The 19,387-nt window shown below is 40.1% G+C and overlaps 1 protein-coding gene across 1 annotated transcript; it reads right to left on the reverse strand.

Moving 5' to 3' along the window:
- Positions 1 to 810: 810 nt before the first annotated feature.
- Positions 811 to 18,844, reverse strand: LOC118812042 (CMP-N-acetylneuraminate-beta-galactosamide-alpha-2,3-sialyltransferase 1-like). The gene is made up of 7 exons (XM_036576721.1): positions 18,546 to 18,844; positions 13,353 to 13,543; positions 11,352 to 11,531; positions 11,092 to 11,137; positions 10,805 to 10,924; positions 4,345 to 4,523; positions 811 to 1,126 (listed from the first exon to the last, which is right to left on the reverse strand). The coding sequence occupies exons 1-6, from the start codon at positions 18,795 to 18,797 to the stop codon at positions 4,356 to 4,358; spliced, it is 957 nt and encodes a 318-aa protein (XP_036432614.1). The 5' UTR covers positions 18,798 to 18,844; the 3' UTR covers positions 811 to 1,126; positions 4,345 to 4,355.
- Between the last annotated feature and the right edge of the window lie 543 nt (positions 18,845 to 19,387).

Raw genomic sequence — 19,387 nt, forward strand, 5'->3', positions numbered from 1 at the left:
AAATGTAGCTAGCAAGCTTCCGAGACAGCATACTACTAGTGATTTTTCTTATTCTTGCTAAACTAAGATAATACAATGGTTGTCATAAGTTTTTTTAACTGAGAAAAATACTCTTATTTGTTTGACCTTTCTTTGGTCGCTTGCGCAGCCATCTTGTCAGTTTTTCTTTTTTTTCCCATAACACTGTTCGTAGTGTGCCTCTGACAAACCTCTGTTTGGAAGGTCATGTAACCCTTCTCCTCCATCTCAACAAAAATTGGGACACCCTATGTCTAGGTGTGATTGCGCAAAATGGAGGGGAAAGGGCCAGGTGGTAGGGGCAAGGGGTGAAATGGGATTGGGTGTTTGTGTAAATACTGTACTGTAAAATAAAGTGCTACCTTTTTTAAACAGTTGCCAATAACATAAGTCTACTTATTATCAATTATCAGTTTAATTATCAATCTTGCTGTAGTTCAGTGAGAATTAGATTTAAACTTGGTCTCTGTTTAAAACAATCATAATTAGAGGGAAATTCAAAACAGAAAGCCTTTTCTACTTTCATATATATATATATAGCAAATTGCTAGTTAGCTAACCTAGCTAGTTAGCTAATTTAGCTCGCGTTACTACAGCGTTTACAGTTTGGCACTTTAGGCTCACTTGTGTTCTGAAATAAGTAGTTCATTTGCCTGCACTCTTTTTGCTTTCTCTGTGTCTCTCTGCTCGTTTGGTTTGTGAAATCCTGATTTTGTTTTCATTTTCACCAAGTCAGAACTGCTGAACAGCTACTAACTGACATCTCTAGACAACAGTGGAAAAGTTACATAATAGATGTGCTCACCAGAGGAACAAACTTTTATTTTTATGGGAGTTATGTAGGGGGGTAACAGAAACAACAGATAGATAAACAGAGCTTAAAAGATGACCATGGAAAACACAGTCTCATGATGCTTATTTGTATAACATGAGGACAGTGGTTAGTTGGGTCTATCACTACCAGCGGTCACCCATGCATGAATGCACTGCTTCTGAAGATGGGTTGAGACGCCATCAGCTGGCCAAGTGGTGGAAATCTTGCGAACTGTTTTCTTTTCACAAAGGCTTCATCATACATCTCCCATATTATACTGTCGGAGTTTGATATCTTGAGAGAGAGAGAGGGAGAGAGAGTGAGAGAGAGAGAGAGAGGTTAAACAAATGCATCAATTACATGTTTCCTCAATAATTAAAACATATATACAGTGGAATCCAAAAGTCAAGCCCAAAATCCAAAATAGTGGTAATGCTTCTGATTTGCATCCTTTCTTATTTAATAAAACACTTTTATTACAAATTATTCAATCAGCAGAACACATTGAGTCAAAAGTAGGATCTTTGAAATTTTACCATGAATTTCAGAATTTCTTAGTGTTTGGTAGATTTGCATACTTTTGCTTTAAAAGGTGACCTAAAAATAATGTAGAGTCTTGAATATGAATTCTTTACTTGTCATAATGTTTCTTTGTTTTAAATTTGTGTCATGCCTTCCTCCGGCATGGCTGGATCTACAGCCGACACTGCCGCCTTATACTACAATTCTCAGAATCCCTTGCTGCCTCACATGACTTTGGACTCCAGTCGACCAACCTATCAGCGCTCATCCTCACCAGACTTCTAATCACACACAGCTGTTCCTCATTTTGTGCCTTTGTTGGTTTAGTATATAAGCCCAGACTTTAGTTTAGTTATTCTCTAACTCGTCTTAGCATGAGCATACTGAGCATTCTTGTCTGCCTGTTTGTCAACTTCTGTGTATGACCTTTTTTCTGTCCTGACCTTGATTTTTGCCTTGCCCTTTTGTCTTGTTGTAGATCTCTGGTTTTTGACTTTTTGCTCTGGCTTTACAACTGTGATTTTGGATCATCCCTTGGTTATTAAAGATCTTCACTCAAACTTCGTTTGCAAGTGTCTGGTTCCGTCTGCCACCGTTACAGGATACTTCGCCGTCATGCAGACGGCAGACATTGAGGCGGTTCATAAGATCTTAAACAACCAAGGTCAGCTTCTGGGACATCACCAGCAGGTACTGACAGGTGTTACACAGTCTGTTGGGGACCTCACACAACAGCAAGCCGAGCAGCAGGCCCTGCTAACTCAGCGCCTAAAGGGTATCAAGGGTATCTACTCAACTGTGTAACCTCTGTTTGCTCACCTGCCTCTGTCTCTGTCCCAGTGTCTCCTACTATGGAGACCACCCCAGTCAGTGTTAATTCAGCTTTTCCAGTAAGTAAACCCAATAAATTTGATGGATTTCCAGATAAACGTCCAGGTTTTCTTCTACAACATTCTATATTTTTCAGTAACTCCCTGTCTAGTACTGATCGGGCCAAAATAGTGTTTGTAGTATTACGCTTATCAGACAAAGCATTAGAGTGCACAATGGCTGGGTGGTCTCACCTACAAGACCTGTCTTATGAACAGTTTTTGAAAGATTTTAAGACAGTTTTTATCCATCCCCATGATAGCTATTCTACAGGAGAGCTTTTGTGCAAGCTTAAACAAGAATAATTGCTCAGTGGCAGCCTACGCATTAGAGTTTCGCACTTTGGCCGCAGGAGTGAGTGGAGTGAGCCCGCACTTTTGGTAGCTTTTCACAATGGACCCAATCCTGAGGTATTGAGCTTGCAAGGATGACAATTTGACTTTGGACCAACTCATTAGTTTGTCAGTCTTGATCAGCTCTTGCAAAAACAGCCTTTACTCAGAAGTTCTCCTCTTTCTCTTTACATACGTAAACTCCAGCTCCTGTTCCAGTTCCAGTTTCAGCTCCAGTCCCCATTCTAGTTCCAATTACAGTCCCAGTGCCAGTTCCAGCTCCTGTTCCAATTCCAGCTCCAGTGCCAGTTCAACATCAGTTCCTGAGCCCATGCAGTGCGATTAGTCTAGGCTGAGCAGAGAGGAGAGGCTTCCTCGTTTGTATGGAGGCCTGTGCGTGTATTGTGGCACAGCTGGTCACGTTTTACGTGACTGTCGGGCTCGTCCACACAGGCCTCAGGCGCCAACTCCGGGAAATGTGGTACGTGGTTGGTTGCAAAGTCTGTTCTCCTGCCTGTTATCGTAAGCTATGGGAGAGTAAGTTGATGAGGCACTGGACCAGGGTTTCATTCGTCTTTCAACCTCTCCAGCTTTGTTAAAAAGAAATGTAGTGGATTAAGGCCTTGTATTGATGATCATGCCCTCAATGATATCACTAAGAAATTCACCTACCCCCTACCACTTATCCTGGTAGCCTTGGAACAGCTCAGAGGTGCTCAGTATTTCACTGTTGTGCATACAATCTAGTCCGGGTAAAGGAGGGTGATGAATGAAAGACAGCTTTTATCCCCTCTAGGGGGCACTATGAATACCTTGTTATGCCTTTCAGCCTCTTTAATGCCCCTCTGTCCTCCAGTTATTCATCAGTCATGTACTTAGGGATATGATTGGTAGGTTTGTCATCGCATACATTGATGACATTTTGACATATTCGCCTGATTTAGACACCTATGTCCATCATGTTCGGCAAGTCCTTCAACGTCTCCTAGACAACAGCTTGTTCATTAAAGGAGAGAAGTGCAAATTTCACATACAACAAGTCTCCTTTTTGGGGTATATCTTCAGTGCTCAGGGGGTTACTATGGATGATCACAAGGTCGAAGCAGTAGTAAACTGGCCCATTCCAAACTCTGTTAAGGACTTGCAGAAGTTTCTTGGCTTTGCTAACTTTTACAGGCACTTCATCACGCACTTCAGTGCCATACCTGCACCCCTGATAGCCCTTCTTAAAGGTGCCTCCAAAAAATTGATATGGACCCTGACCACTGAGACGGCCTTTGAGAACCTAAAAACAGCCTTCACTTCTGCCCTAGTTCTAAAACGGCCCGATCCTTCCAGACCATTTGTAGTAGAAGTAGATGTGTCTGAGACAGGAGTAGGTGCTGTTCTATCTCAATACAGTGGTACTCCTGAGTTGTTTCCTGTCAGATTTTACTCCTACAAACTCTGTTCAGCAGAACATAACTATGGCATTGGTGACTGTTGACTGCTAGCTGTTAAACTAGACCTTGAGGAATGGTGTAATTGGCTGGAAGGTGCAGCTCATCCTTTCCTGGTCCTTACTGACCATAAAAATTTAGAATATCTCCACACTACCAAATTTTTAAAACCCAGACAAGCACGTTGGTCCCTATCTTTCTCTTCTTTCCAATTCTGTATTTCTTACCGCCCTGGTTCCTGAAACCAGGTTTCCTGGCTTTACTCTGACAAGCATAGCTTCCTGATACAAAAATGAACTTTTTAACAGAACTTCATTATGATTGAACAGAAAGAAGAAGCTATTTTTACCTGACTTAAATTTACCATCCTTTATACATCCGGATCTTGTTTTTCTGGTGGAGTTTCAGAGTGATGTTGTATTCGGAGCTTCCTCTGTGCATACCCGTATTGAGAAAATGATGATATTTTTTGTCAAAGTAATGGTGCCAGTTCCCATCTTCACTGGCACCAAATCCAAATACATTCACCTGCAAGGAGAGAGAGAGATAGAGAGGGAGAGAGAGAGAGAGGGAGAGAGAGATATAAAGAGGGAGGGAGGAATATATAGAGAGGGGGAGATAGATAGTAGCATTGACTAATGTGATTAGATATTTCATCCACATGTTTAGTGTCCATTATTGAGCTTCTCTTAGCAGCAGCAAAAACAGATTGGCATGGGATATTTCTGCAGGATAAAAGCATTTTCCCTAAAAACTGTGTATTTCTGGATGATTATGTAGATTAGGGGTGGTGAACCAATCGCAGGAGAAAAAAAGTGCTTTGCACCAGATTTCACTAACTAGCTATTTTCCATCTGCAGCCCCTGGGCAGGTAAAAACGTAATTAGATACAGTGCAAGTTCATTCCTAATTCTAAACGTACAACGCTGTTTCCAAAAAAGTTGGAACTAGGTGCAAAATGTGAATGACAACACAGTGCAAATCATTAGAACCCCAAATTTGATTGAAAATAGTACAACATATTAAATATTGAAACAGAAAATGTACTTTGTTTTTTTTATATATGCCCATTTTTAATTTGATGCCAGCAACACGTTTCACAAAAGTTGGTACAGGGACAACAAAAGACTGGTAAAGTTGTGTAAAAAAACACCTAGTGGAACATCTCACAACTAATTGGGTTAATTGGCCACAGGTCAGCAACATAAGTGGGTATAAAAACAGCATCCCAGAGAGGCTGAGTCTTTCAGAAGTAAAGATGGGAAGTGGTTCACCACTCTGTGAAAGACTGCACAAGCAAATAGTGCAACAATTACAGAATAATGTTTATATGTTGACTAATGTGATGTAAAATAGCAAAAGACTTGGGGATTTTATTGTCTACAGTACATAATATCATTAAAATGTTCAGAGAATCTGGAGAAATCTCTGTATGCAAGGACAAGGCCAAAAAGCATTATTAGCTAGTAATGATCTTTGAGCCCTCAGGTGGCACAGCATTAAAAACAGTGACGATTCTGTGGTGGAAATCATGGCATGGGCTCAGGAACACTTCAGAAAGCCACTGTCTGGGAACTCTGCATCCACAAAAGGTAAAAAAGTTAAAACTACCGTTTTTTTTTTTTTTTCATTTTCATTTGCGTCCCATAGCGCCCGCTTTGACCAAAGGTCTTATGACACTGGGGGTGCTGCGCGGAAGCCGCCTTCACATATGAAATTGCAGATGTTCTTCCATTCTGTTCAGTCATTGATTGCACATTCCTGGGCCTCTTCCAATGAGATTCCTTATGGTGCCATACCCTTCATGAGAGCCATATCTTCTTTGGTGCCCGTGGTTGTATCTTCCAGGTGCTTGGTCACAGTTTCAGAAGTGCTCTATAAGGCAGGCGGAAATCGCTGGTGTCTCGCATACGACAGATGTGTCCAAACCATCTCAGACAGTGTTTGTGGAATTCAGTCAGAATGGTCAACGACAGATGGTTTTGTTAGGAATTCAGTCTGTCAGCGGCACACCAAGGATCCGACGAAGGTAGCGCATATGGAGTACTTCTAATTTTTTCAGATCTGCTTTCAGAATTGTCCAAGGTTCCACACCGCACCGTCATATCGTTTATGCTTCACAGAAACTGTACCATGCAAAGAAGAAACCACATAGAAACAGGATTCAGAAACACTGTCGCTTTCTTTGGGCCTGAGCTCATTAAAGATGGACTGATGCAAAGTGGAAAAATGTCCTGTGGTCTGTTGAATTGAAATTGGAAATTCTTTTTTTGGAAATGATTTTGGTTCCTGCATCCTCTAGGCTAAAGAGGAGAGGGACCAACCAGGTAATCAATGCACAGATCAATAGCCAGCATCCGTAATGGTATGGGGCTACATTAGTGCACGTCATTGATAAATTGCATATCTATGAAGGCAGTATTAATGCTGAGTAACATATACAAAATGTGGAGCAACATATGCTGCCATCCAGTTGATGTCTTTTTCAGGGAAGGCCTTGCTTATTTCAGCAAGACAATGCCAAACCACATTCTGAATGTATTACAACTGCATAGAAAAACGTAAAAAAGCAGGTGCGCAGAGTTTGTGTGAATTAGACAGTTTATTCTTGTAAATGCACCACTGTGTTGAAAATGTATATAAATCAGAATGTTAGATTGCCTGTACAATTAAGTGAAACACATACTGGCATAAGACTAGACTTAAGAGTATTTTGTCACCATATCCATTTATTTTGATCGATGGGGAAAAAGAATTTTGTCTCTATGACGTACAGTCCAAAAGATATGGACCAAAATATTTCACAGTTCACAATAGCACCACCAGGCTGATTGGGCTAAGCTCACTCACCAGCAGGAGGGACTACGGTCTATTGACTAAGTTTCATATCTGTAGGACTTACGGTTTAGTCTGCACTGTTCATCTTGCATAAAGAAGAAGTGGAAGAAGCAAGAAACAAATAAAAATACTAACAAATACAATAGGATTCCAGCAGTGCTTATAAAGATCATTGCAGGGACAACATATTTATATTTCGTAAAGGACTTAATCATGAGATTCTTACTGAACTGGCTTGTAAAGATGACGATTTGCCTCTTGGTCAGCTTATCACATTATCAATTTGATTGGACCAACTTACTAGTTAACGAAGTACTTGCAGACTGGCTTCCAAGTATCTGGTAACCATTTCAAGAAAGCCACAAGACTCCGGAGAGACCGGTATTCATGGGGAACCCATGCAATGTGACAGCTTGGTCATTTAAAGGGTGGTTTGTGCATATACTGTGGCAGTGCTAGTCATGTTCTACAGAACTGTCAGGCCCGTTCGCACAACCAACATGCGCCCACCCCTGGAAAACGTGTGGAGACCACTCCACACACTAATGTGGTAAGTTGGTCTTGAAGTTTCTCTTGCCTGTTATTGTGTACTGCCAACAGTTGTCTCAGGAGCAGAGAGAAATCTTATTTTTGCTCAACTTGTGGAGGAGTTACAGAACCCAGTAGATCATCTGATGACACCCTTGCGAGTGACTGCCCTAGACAAGGATCCTGTTGGAGCAGGAATCCTTACTTTTAGAACCCAGCGTGTTGAAATATCCACAAGAGCTCTCCATGCAGAACGTATTACCTTTTTGGTTTTGAAACTCTTCACAATATTTGGTAATTCTAGGGTTGCCATGGTTTAAGAAACACAATCCTCTCATTTCTTGGTCAAACATGAACTCTTGGCCTGGTCTGAATTCTGTCAACAAAAGTCTTAATCTGCCATCCTTAGCAGTCAGGTCCACCTCCACTGAAAGTCCCAAATCTGAATCTCTGTCATATCCCTCCACAGTATTCAGGTTTACTTGAAGCTTTCAGTAAGACCAGTGCTACCAAACTACCTCCACATTGTCCCGAGGACTGTGCCATACACTTAGAGAAAGAAGCTGTCCTTCCCAAATCCAGAATATGCCCACTAATTTAGGAGGAGGAACATCAAAGAGGCTTTGGATCAGGTTTGTATTAGACCTTCGACTTCCCCTGTATCTTCAGGATTGCTTTTTGGCAAGAAAAAGATTGGTGGTCTTCACCCCTTTAAAATCTATAGCAGGTTAAATCAAATCATAAAAAAAATATGCTTAGCCGCTTCCTCTCTTGCCAGTGGTCTTACAACAGTTACAAGGAGCCACATTCTTCACCAAACTAGATCTCTGGAGTGCCTATATTCTTGTCCAAATAAGAGAAAGGGATGCAAGGAAAACTGTGTTTGTCACCACAAGGGGGCACTTGGAGTACTTGGTAATGTCGTTTAGATGTACACAAGTTTGTATCTTCCTGCTCAGCATGCTCTCAGTGCGAAACACCAAAGACATTGCCGGCAGGCAAACTCATCCCCTTACCAATTTCCGTAAGACCATGGTCGCATATTGCATTGCATACATATTGCATTGCATTCATTTTATTACTTTACCCATTTCATAGGGGTTTACTACCATTCTGACTGTAGTGGATAGGTTTTCTCACAGTGTCTGATTTATTCCATTCACTTTACTACTCACAGCATGTCAAACCACAGAAACATCAATCAGGTGTTCAGGTACTGTGGCATCTCCAAGGATATTCTTTCTGATCAAAGTTCCAAATTAACATCACACGTTTGGTCTGCTTTCTTCAAACATATAGGGGTTTCAGTTAGTCTGTCTTCAGGATACCACTCACAAACTAATGGACAATGCGATCGAGTAAATCAGGAACTTGGGAAATTTTTGAGACTTCTGTCATAAAAATCCTTTGGACTGGTCTAGATTTCTAATGTGGGCAGAGATTGCTCAAAACTCACTGATCATCTCAGCTACAGGACTGATCTCTTTTCAGTGTGTTGGGTTCTCAGCCTCCTGTTGCCCCATGGACTGGCCTGACATCAGAGGTTTCTGCTGTGGAGGACTGGATGTGGTGAAATGAGAGGGTCTGGGAGGGAACCCACCATCATGGTTTGGGCCTGTTTTGCCATATCTGGGCCGGGACAGCTTGCCATCATTGATGAAACAATGAACTCTGAATTATACCAGCAAATTCTAAAGGAAAATTTCAGGACATTTGACAAGAAAAACATTTGTATTAAATTACTTTTTAATGTTGAATTACAAACATAATCTTACATTTACTACCAAAATATAGAATCGATGTCTGTGAGACATTTTTTCTTTATCTGTGAAAGTAAGATACAAAGGTGTCTGCTCATCTGTACAGTGATGAAAACGCTACCAGTATATCTATCACATCCTCATACACCAGCTGGGATTTCACTTCTTATTATTGGATTTGCGCTGTTGCCATGACAACAGGATCCTATTGTCGCATGAGCAGAAATAGGGTACAAAGTCCCAACTAGCGCGTCAGGGTGTGGCAGATATACTTTTAGCTTTATCCTATAAGCACAGACACTAAGTTGTAAAAATAAACAGGTGAGTTTGTATGTTGCAGCCACATCCAATCACATCACCTCGTCTCCTTCCCTTTAAGAGCCGAGTGTGCAGCTCAGCTGATATGTTCTTAATGCTGCTTTAGTAGAAAATGGATGCGTTATGTTACTACCATGAACAACTGAAAGAAAAAGATTATCTTATATATAAAATATGATAAATATATGGCTCACAAATCTTAATTCAAATCTTAATTCTTCCATCTCATCTCATGCAGGTGTGGGTCATTCTGTTCCTGTGTATTTTACAACAATAATCCACTGTAACACACACAGGCCCAGATCATCACATGGGTTTTAGGAGCCTGAGCCACTACATGGCCCCGAGAGTAATTAAACCGCGGTTTTGACATGCGGTGGGAACTTTATTAGCAGAACAGCGAAAAAAATAATAGTTTATCATAATCCGGACGGTTTCCGCGTCTTTCCTGAACATCCACTTCATTTCCTGTTCCAGTTACTCCTTAGAAAATATTCCACTATCCTTCTTTACCTCGGTCAAGGTTTCAGATTATTTTTTATTCATGTTGAACTAGGGTTGTACTTTGTACTTTGAATTTGAAGCTCCACGTACACAAAAGACGTGACTGAGGAGTCTGTAAAAGCAAGAACTATAACTTCGACAGCAGAAGGTGCTCATTTTCAAAGACAAACACAAACAAAAATGTCAGTCTGAGTTGTAAGAAAAAGTTGCTGCATCGTTGTTGGCAGTGATCTGTGAACTGTCTACACACTTAAAAATCATGGTTCCTAAGGGATTGTTTAGTAAAGGGAATGGTTCTATACGAATATACAAGCTATCTTTAAAAAATACTAAAAAAAAATGTGTGTGTATGTATATATATATATATATATATGTGTGTGTGTGTGTGTGTGTGTGTATTTTTAATTAATATTATTATTGGTAGTAGTATTTAATAAAGATAGCTTGTATATCCATATAGCGGTGGTGTGTCCAACACCATGGCTAGTTTGCTGTGGTGCTGTACAGCCTTCATGTAAATGACCACCAAAAATTGTGCCCATGGGCCAATAACGTGATAGTTTAAATAATTCTAAAATTGTGCCTGAGAGGCCGACCCAGCATTCAAGACGGTGGATTAGAATCTTGTGATCACTGTTGTCGAAATGTGCACTAAGATCCTGAGGTCATTCGCAACACAAACCAATTCTGTCTCAATATTTTTTTAGCAGAAGCAGGTTTGAAAGTCTGGATAGTGTTTAGCTTGTAACTTATTAACTCTAGAGCAAGGCTTCTACGTCTAAGTGTGACTTTGTGCATCTGTGCGTTTGTCTATTCTGTGCCACACTGATCTGTTGTTAAACAGCAAAACTGTGGCTTTACCTGGTCACAAATGTGCAAGGAGAGCATGAGCATCATGAAGCCAGTAGAAGGATATTTCCCCTGTTTCTGCAGCCAGATCTCGTAGACATATTTCATAAACTCAGGATGTAATATCATCACCTTCAACAGCAAACAGAGAGCACTTCTTAAAGCCAGATTTACAATGATGTGTCTGCTTTGTTTGATGAAATCTTTAAGATGAGCAACTCAAATACTATACAGTAGATTCTGTTTTTCTTTAGGCACTAAATAGAGTTAATAAGGACAACATTGATCATGGTCCTCACCTTGTCGTAGTCTGCTTGTATTGTGTTTTTCACTACAGTATATGTGCTAAACCACAAAGAACAAGAAAAAATGGTGATAGATAATTTGAACATGTTTTCTATGGATCAGAAAATGAATCAGAAAATTAAATTATGCATAAGTATGTACCAGGTAAGGAGCAGATTTGATATCACCTTCTCTAAAACCTGATTTCACTTCTTCGTTTGCTGGCTTTCTGTGTATTATATGTGTATTTCTCTGGTCAGGTGTGCGCTCTCACCGCGTGATGTGTTTGGTGGTGAAGACACTGATGAGCCACTGAAGATCCAGAATTTTAAATGGTACCAGGACAAGGTGGGTAGAGTTGTCCATGTCCACAGCACTCTCGGGGTAGATGGCGCGGTGAGTGGTCTTTGACCCAACGTCCTTCTCAAAGCCTGCAGTAGGGGCTTTGTTCATCCTGCAAAACAGGTTATACATTTTGATTTTTTTATGCTGACCTTCTGGAGCAATTTAAGGTGAAGCTGAAAGATGATATCAGGGGCTATCAAGCTCAAGGCACAGTGAACACCGGGACTGCAATTGCTTCCCCTTTTATCTGTAAATTCTATAAATGAAAAACAAAACATGTATCATGTACAATTACATTACAATTAATAAACCAGTAAAATTAACATGGCCTTGTAGTTATAAGGTTTTGCAAGTAAAAGTGTCTTTAAGAAGTGAAGGATGGTGCAATGGTAGGGTCAGGCTACATAATCACACACACAACCCTCTAACTGTCAGTTATCTTGTTATGAGACAGAAAATGACAAGATATGTGTTTTTTCCAGCTCAGGATTTAACAATAAACTTGACTGGTATGATAAACAACAGCACATGACCCTGGAATTGCTATAGTATAGACCTGAGCCATATGGTTAATGTCCAGAGTCGGGACTTTCCCAAGGTGGAGGTATAGTTGAAGTGCAGAACAGACTGTGCAGAAATTAACAAGAACACAGGGTAACATGAACCCAACAACCAGTGCAACCCCTCCTTATAAAGCATGCATCTGCTCTTCAAAAGCACAACATTTAACCCAATGAACACTGAGACGAAATACCATGCTATCATTGCTCCACAGTAGTGTGAGCTAGAGTGAGCTTTTTAGCTAAACTGAGAGCCCATGTTTGTCATTGTGTGCTGTTTACTTCCTACGTAAACCTACAGCAAAAAATTATATAAAACAAGAATACCCTTTCCAACGCCCTAAACATAATTTTTGATCGTTTTGAATACAGATCAGTTTCCATTCATGGTGGCACGTCAGCTGTCCATGTGATTTAAAGGAAAACGGGACTCAATGGACCAAGCAATGTTCATCTCTATCCGGTCTGTGGCTTGGTAGCCCCATACACAGCAGGGTGCGATGTACTGTGTAACACATTCTTCCCATTGACCATTGTTTAAAAATGTCTTGGACTTGTGCCACAATAGCCCTTTTGTCAGTTGAGATCAGATGGGATAGGCTTTGTTCACCTCATGCATCGAGTCACTAGTTTGTAGCTTGTTCCTTCTCAGACCTTCTTAGGTACTCACTACTGCTAACTGGGAGCACAATACAAGCCTTGCCGTTTTGGAGATGGTCCAATCCAGCGGTCTGGCTGTTACGATTTGGCCCTTGTTGAAGTCACCCAGGTTTTCACACCTGCTCAATTCTCATGCAGTCAACATCTCAACTACGAGAACAAACTGTTTGCTTACCATGTTATAATATCCCACACATTGACATGATCCATTGTTTGAGATAATCTGTGAGTGGTCATAATGTTTTATCTCCTCTGACACTGAGCTTGAATCAAAACTCACCCTATACAAATTTGAACTTACAAGAACACTTACTTGGTAAGAAGAACACAGCAGAATGCTTTACTTTGCATGACAGTGCATTTTTTTGGCCTAAAATTGGAACATGGTGCCAGGGAATATATGAAGTATTGCCAGTTTAGTATTGGTGTGCCAAGAAGCCTGAGCCATCTACCAGTACCCTTTTAGAAAATATCAGGATTTCTGCACCATGGAACTAGTCTGGTTAGATTTTTGGAGTGTAAAAAATGCCCATAATGGACCACTTTATGGAGCTACTATATGCTGGTACATGCTGGCAAGCTGCTAAACAAAACTGATCCAGACTTCCAGACAAACGTCCACTTTTAGCTGAGCCACTAAAACCTTCAGGAGTCTCCAGATCTCGCATTTTATCATATCACTGCATTGATCAATCAGTCTTTGTCAGTACCTTATGACAAAGTCATGGGCATCTATTAGAGGGCCGTAATGAGATCCTTTCAGATTTCCAGAGTTGCCCACCACAGCACAGGTTCTGCAGCGGTGAGGACCAGCGTCTGAGTAGTGTTCTTCATCAGGGAACAGCGAGAACAGAGTCTCCACAAGTTCACTGTAGTTCTTACGTGGCCCACCTTGAAGCCGCTGTAGAGAAATAAGAGAAAAGTAAAACAGATGAGCCACATTTGTAATGTTTTTGTAAATGTAATCTATATATCTTCATTTTTACATTGATAAATGACATGATGCTTATTTATTGTTTCTAAATTAATTAAAACAATAGAAAATATTTGATGTAGAATATATCTTGAATACATGCCTTCTATTACATACACTTTGAGATGTTTTGGGGCTTAAAGAAAAATGTCTAGGTTGTGTAACTGTCACTCTTTAAGAGAGAGAACAGTCTGCATTTGTCTTTCAGACTAAAGCCTTTTGAAACATTTTTACCACGTTTTATTGTTCTAATCAGTTTTCTTTATTTAAACACAGTTTTGTTTGGTTTTAGCTTATTGTCATGTTTGTTTTATTTATTCAAAGTTAGAACTCTTTAGCGATTTTACCATACTATCTGCTTCCCTCCCCAATGTATGATTCAGTTATCACCAGAAACTGTATCATCCACTATGTTTGTATAGAGCTTAAGCAGTGTAAAGTGTCAACCCACTGCTTTCCCGGTGCTTGGGTTGTGGATACTGCCACACAAGTTCCCACTGTCATAAACAAAGAGTGCCAAGACGGTTCTTCTTCCCATCAATGTGAACAACATGAAATGTCACGAGTGAAATTTTAAAGAAAGACGTGTGTAGTTTGGTGGACACGAGACTTTTAGCACTGAATACGTGGTTAACTTTTGATGCACTGAGCAAAGGCTTTGTTTAATTGGAAATTGGGATTTGTTCTGTGAGAGGTTGTGTTTTCAAAGGCTAAAGGCAAAGCAGGTAAATGTGCTGGCTATGGAGTTGAGCCTGATGGTTTTATCCAGCATACCTGGCATTTGAGAAGGCTGGGCAGGAGGAGTTGGTGCTGGAGAATTTCCTGACTGTGCTGCTGCTGGAGCATGCAGCTGCCATGGAGGCAGAGAGGGCAGAATTTATCCTTGGCATGAAAATGCTATGGTGAGCAACACAGCACTGCCAGGGACAGAGGAGGACAGCGAAAATAATTTTTGACCTAAAATTTAATCAGATGTCCTGATAGTAGATAAAGGGAACCAAATTAAATATATATATATATATATATATATATATACTTAGTCATATATATTATATATATGTATCATATATTAGACTTGGTCACTGTGAGTGGCAAAAGTATGTGAACCTTTAGGATTAGCAGATAATTTGAAGGTGAAATTAGAGTCAGGTGGTTTCAATCAGTGGAATGGCAATTAGGTGTGAGTGACCACCCTGTTTTATTTTAAAACAGAGATCTGTTACAGTGATCTTCACAATGCATGTTAGTGGAAGTGTATCATGGTGTGAACAGTGGAGATTTTTGAAGCTCTCAGAAGAAGAGCTGTTGATGCTCATCAGGCTGGAAAAGTTTACAAAACCATCTTGAAAGAGTTTGGACCAATCACAGTCTGACAGACCGTATAGAAATGGAGCAAATTCAATACCACTGTTACGCTCCCCAGAAGTGGTCAACCAACAAAGATCACACCAAGAGCAAGGTGTGTAATAGTCCGCGAGGTCACAAAGGAACCCAGGGTAACTTCTAAGCAACTAAAGGCCTGTCTCACAGTAGCTAATGTTAATGTTCATGAGTTCACCATCAGGAGAACACTGAACAACAATGGAGTGCATGGCAACACTGCCATGCACACAATAGTTGTTCAGTGTTCTCCTGTTGGTGGACTCAAGGAGAAATCTGCTGCTCTCCAAAAAGAACATTGCTGCCCATCTGCAGTTTGCTGAAAATCAGAAGCCGGAAGGCTACTGGAACAATGTTTTGTGGACGGATGAGACCGAAATAGATGTTTTTTTGGTTTAAATGAGAAGTGTTACGTTTGGAGAAAGGAAAATGCAGCATCACAGCATGAAAACCTTATCCCATCTGTGAAACACGATGGTGTAGTATCATGGTTTGGGCCTGTTTTGCTGCATCTGGGCCAAGACGGCTTGCCATCATTGATGGAACAATGAACTCTGAATTTTACCAGCAAATGCTAAAGGAAAATGTCAGAACATCTTTTCTGTGAGCTGAAACTCAAGAGAACGCGGGTCATGCAGTAAGACAACGACCTTAAACACACAAGTCGTTCTACCAGTGAATGGTTAAAGAAGAATAAAGTTAATGTTTTGGAATGGCCAAGTCAAAGTCCTGACCTTAATCCTGTATAAATGTTGTGGAAGGACCTGAAGCAGCAGTTCATGGTAGGAAACCCGCCAACATAACAGAGTTGAAGCAGTTTTGTACGGAGGAGTGGCAACGGAGGGCAAATTTTAAGCAGAAATATAGAAAACTCTAAAAGGTTCACAAACGTTCAAGCACCACTATATTTATCCCTTTTAGTTCCTGTAGTTTATACTGTATTGCACTAGAATTTCCAATAAAATCATATATTTAACCAGACATTTAGAGGAAGAATAAAGAGGAAAAAATAGTCTTTTTTTTTTAATAGTAATATTTTTTGCAGGCCCAAGACGATGCTGGTAATCATAGCAGACAACTTTTAGCGACTCACTTCTGGGTTTGTCAAACAATAGAGGGCGCTCTCCAGTGAGTCCAAAATGAATGGGATAATATGAAGTGTTTGAGCAAAGTCTTAGTTTGTAAATGTATAAAAATTTTATATAGAAGAATGCATTAATTTCCTGAACACAGGACAGTATATAACATTTTAATACTGCTGTTATATTTTTGAGCACTTTTGAACTTGCTCCACGCACTGACCAATCAGCACTCAGTAGCAGTAATGCTAGCCAATCAGCAATCAGTTGCAGTAATGGCAAGCACTTAGTAGCAGTAATGCTAATCGATCAGCACTCAGTAGCGGTAATGTTAAATCAGTCAGTTTTTAATATAACAGGAGAAATTGGACCTGGCCAGGCTCCCCTTAAATCAGCTCTGATCACAGTGGCAGTAAGCTAAAATGGCTGATTTGAGCAAACATTAGCTGAACTCCATGGATAGACTGGTTTTATGAGAATTGACTAGCACACTAACTCACAGTTCTATTAGATGAATTAGATACTCCGAGCTGAGATTCTTCTTGTCTCTACACCATCTGCTTCATTGGTAGATTGTTAAGATTCTTAAACCTCTTAATAGGCAGTAATAAAATTACAACATGTTTCATTTCATAATATTACATACGAAGCTCATTACTCCTCTCTCTCTCATTCTCACAACTTAGTCCTCTCCATGTCATCCTCTGCCCTTGGCTGACTGGGTATTAAAGAACAGAAGCATATGAACCATAATATTTTATGACATTGTAACATTATACAAAAAAGTATAAGGAATATATGCAGACAACGCATATCCTCCCAGTCCTACTCGTCAAATGAGAGTCAACATTCCAGCTCCTTTGACCAAGCGAGCTCTGCACTGTGAGTCTAATTCAGCTTACGGGCTCCAAATATCCAAAAGCTCTGTGTTGTCATTAAGCACAGTAACAACACAGAGCTTTTGGATATTGTTGAGTGTGTAGGATTTAATAAATAGACAAATAAGTAGATATTTGTAAATATGTTGGTTTTGGCTACATCTCAAAAACTGAATTTAAAACAGGCTGTTTTTGCAGCTTAGTTTCTGTATGTGGACTGGGGAGTTAATGACTGTCCCAGGTAGAAGGCCATCTGTGCTGTTCATTTTATCTTGGCATGGTCGTCTTTGTGGAGAGTTGTGAATTGTTTTCACAGCAGGTGGTTCTCATCCTTCCCCTTTTATTCACCCCCCCATTCTTCACTAGCAGCTCAACACAAAGTCACAATATTTCACACACACGCAGACAGCCAAGTGTCTGATTTAATCTAATAACAGTTATAGGGAAAGCATATTTGATTTGGTTATACTAATTTAAAATAGTAATTTCCATTGTGCCTATGGAATGGCATCTGCAGAACGAGGTTTGAACAATGTGTTACCGTGGAGAGCTTAGCGGGTGTGTTTTTTTTTACGAGCTAGGGTTGTACTTTGAACTTGAAGCTATAGAAATGCCAAAGATGAAAACCTATAGAGGAGTAGAGGATGCTCACTTTTTAAAGACAAACACAAATAAAAAAATCTTGAACAGAAGCTTTTGAGTCATTATCGGCAGTGATCTGCGAACTGTCTGCTTCAAAATTAAGATAATAAATGCAAAAATATATAAAAAATATATATTTTTGCATGCCCATTGTGGGATATGAATTAGCTTAGGATTGTTGACAATTTGAGATCTGAAGTTCGCTGGTGGTGTTTTCTTTATGTTTGTTATGTATGTCTCTCAGCTGATTTTAATTCATGTCCTCTTCATTGGGGTTAATGTTGGAGAGCGGAAGCTTTATAAGGAAGTTTAAAACTGATTTTTGGGTTGTTAACCTGTGTGCTCTTGTAAATGTGAGCATAATCTTGTCATGATTTTGTTTTAACCATTATAGCGTATTTGAATATACAGAATGATGACTGTACTGCTGTCAGCAATAGCCTGTAACCTCATATTATGCCACAGCACTACACAGCACTTTCAGAAAATCTTCCTTCTAAACAATAACAAATAAATAATGAATAATTCAACTTTACAGTAAGCTGTCATACGTAGCAGAAGTAATTCATTTAAGGGGTTTTAGTGTTTATAGTGGTGATGTGCCCAACACTGCAGTTAGTATGCTGCACAGCCCTCATGTAAAATGCTGTCATATCATAATGTTCCAACCAAAGATAGTGAGATAAAGACCCACCAAACATTTGTCCCCAGGGGTTGATAACTTGAAGATCTGGGCCTGCTTCCAAGGTAAAGCTCAGACCTTTTAACACTTTGTACTGCATACTGCGTATCAGTTTATCTGATAAGATACACTGTGGAGCAATATACAGTGATGCAGAAAAACAGATCAGACACTGGATCTTACGTTAACATCAGATTTTACCTTCTATTGTTAATGCTAACCAAAAAAGGCTGAAACTAACTGGTCAGTGCTGATGTTCTTTCCCTTACCTGCCACCATTTGCTAGTGTTAGGACTGAGCTCGCTGTTCTGCCTCGACAGAAGTTTTGGCACCCGGTTCTTGTAGCGCTCTGTGAACCAGGGGTCCGCTTTACTTTCTGCCATACACTGGATACAGGCACACATCTCCTCTGAATCGAGATTAAGCTGGATCTGGATCTGGCTTAACCCAACCAGGCAGATGATGATTATTCCCACAAACAGCTCCTGAAAGTGGCCAGTGATACTGGTGCAAAGCGTCATCCTCTAAGCTGTAAGTCTGAAATCAGGAACAAAGTGCCCTTGCAGCACTGAAGATTACTCGGGGCCAGTAAAATTTTTCAAGGTGTGGCCCCCTTTGCCTTCATTGGCTGAAGAGCTCATCATTGCCCATAAAATTGTATACACATTATTGATCTCAGTATAATAATAAGGCAAAAGATACAGAAATGCCTGAACATTTATAAAGCCACTAAGTTACACTAGCAATAAAAAAAAGTAGTGCTTATGTGTACATTTTTCATACACTGATGTTAAGCAACTGGTTCTGATGTGTTTATTCCGTCTGTCCACAACAAATGATGGTTTATTAACTGAAATTCAGGCACCTTTCAAAATTGAGATCTTGTGGGTACCACTCAGAGAAATGTGTGGAGAAGATGTAGACTAGGCAAAACAAGGTTTACTTGAGCATGATAACTTTTACGGAGCCGGTGAAATTACAGTTTTAGTCATTGTAGCCTACTCTGCGATTACATTTATGGAGAATGATACAATAACTGGTCAAGTAAATTACAACCCCAATTCCAAAAAAGATGGGACGCAATGTGAAATGTAAAAATGTAAATAAAAAA

Source organism: Colossoma macropomum, unplaced genomic scaffold (genome assembly GCF_904425465.1).
Source record: "Colossoma macropomum unplaced genomic scaffold, Colossoma_macropomum, whole genome shotgun sequence".
NCBI lineage: Eukaryota > Metazoa > Chordata > Actinopteri > Characiformes > Serrasalmidae > Colossoma > Colossoma macropomum.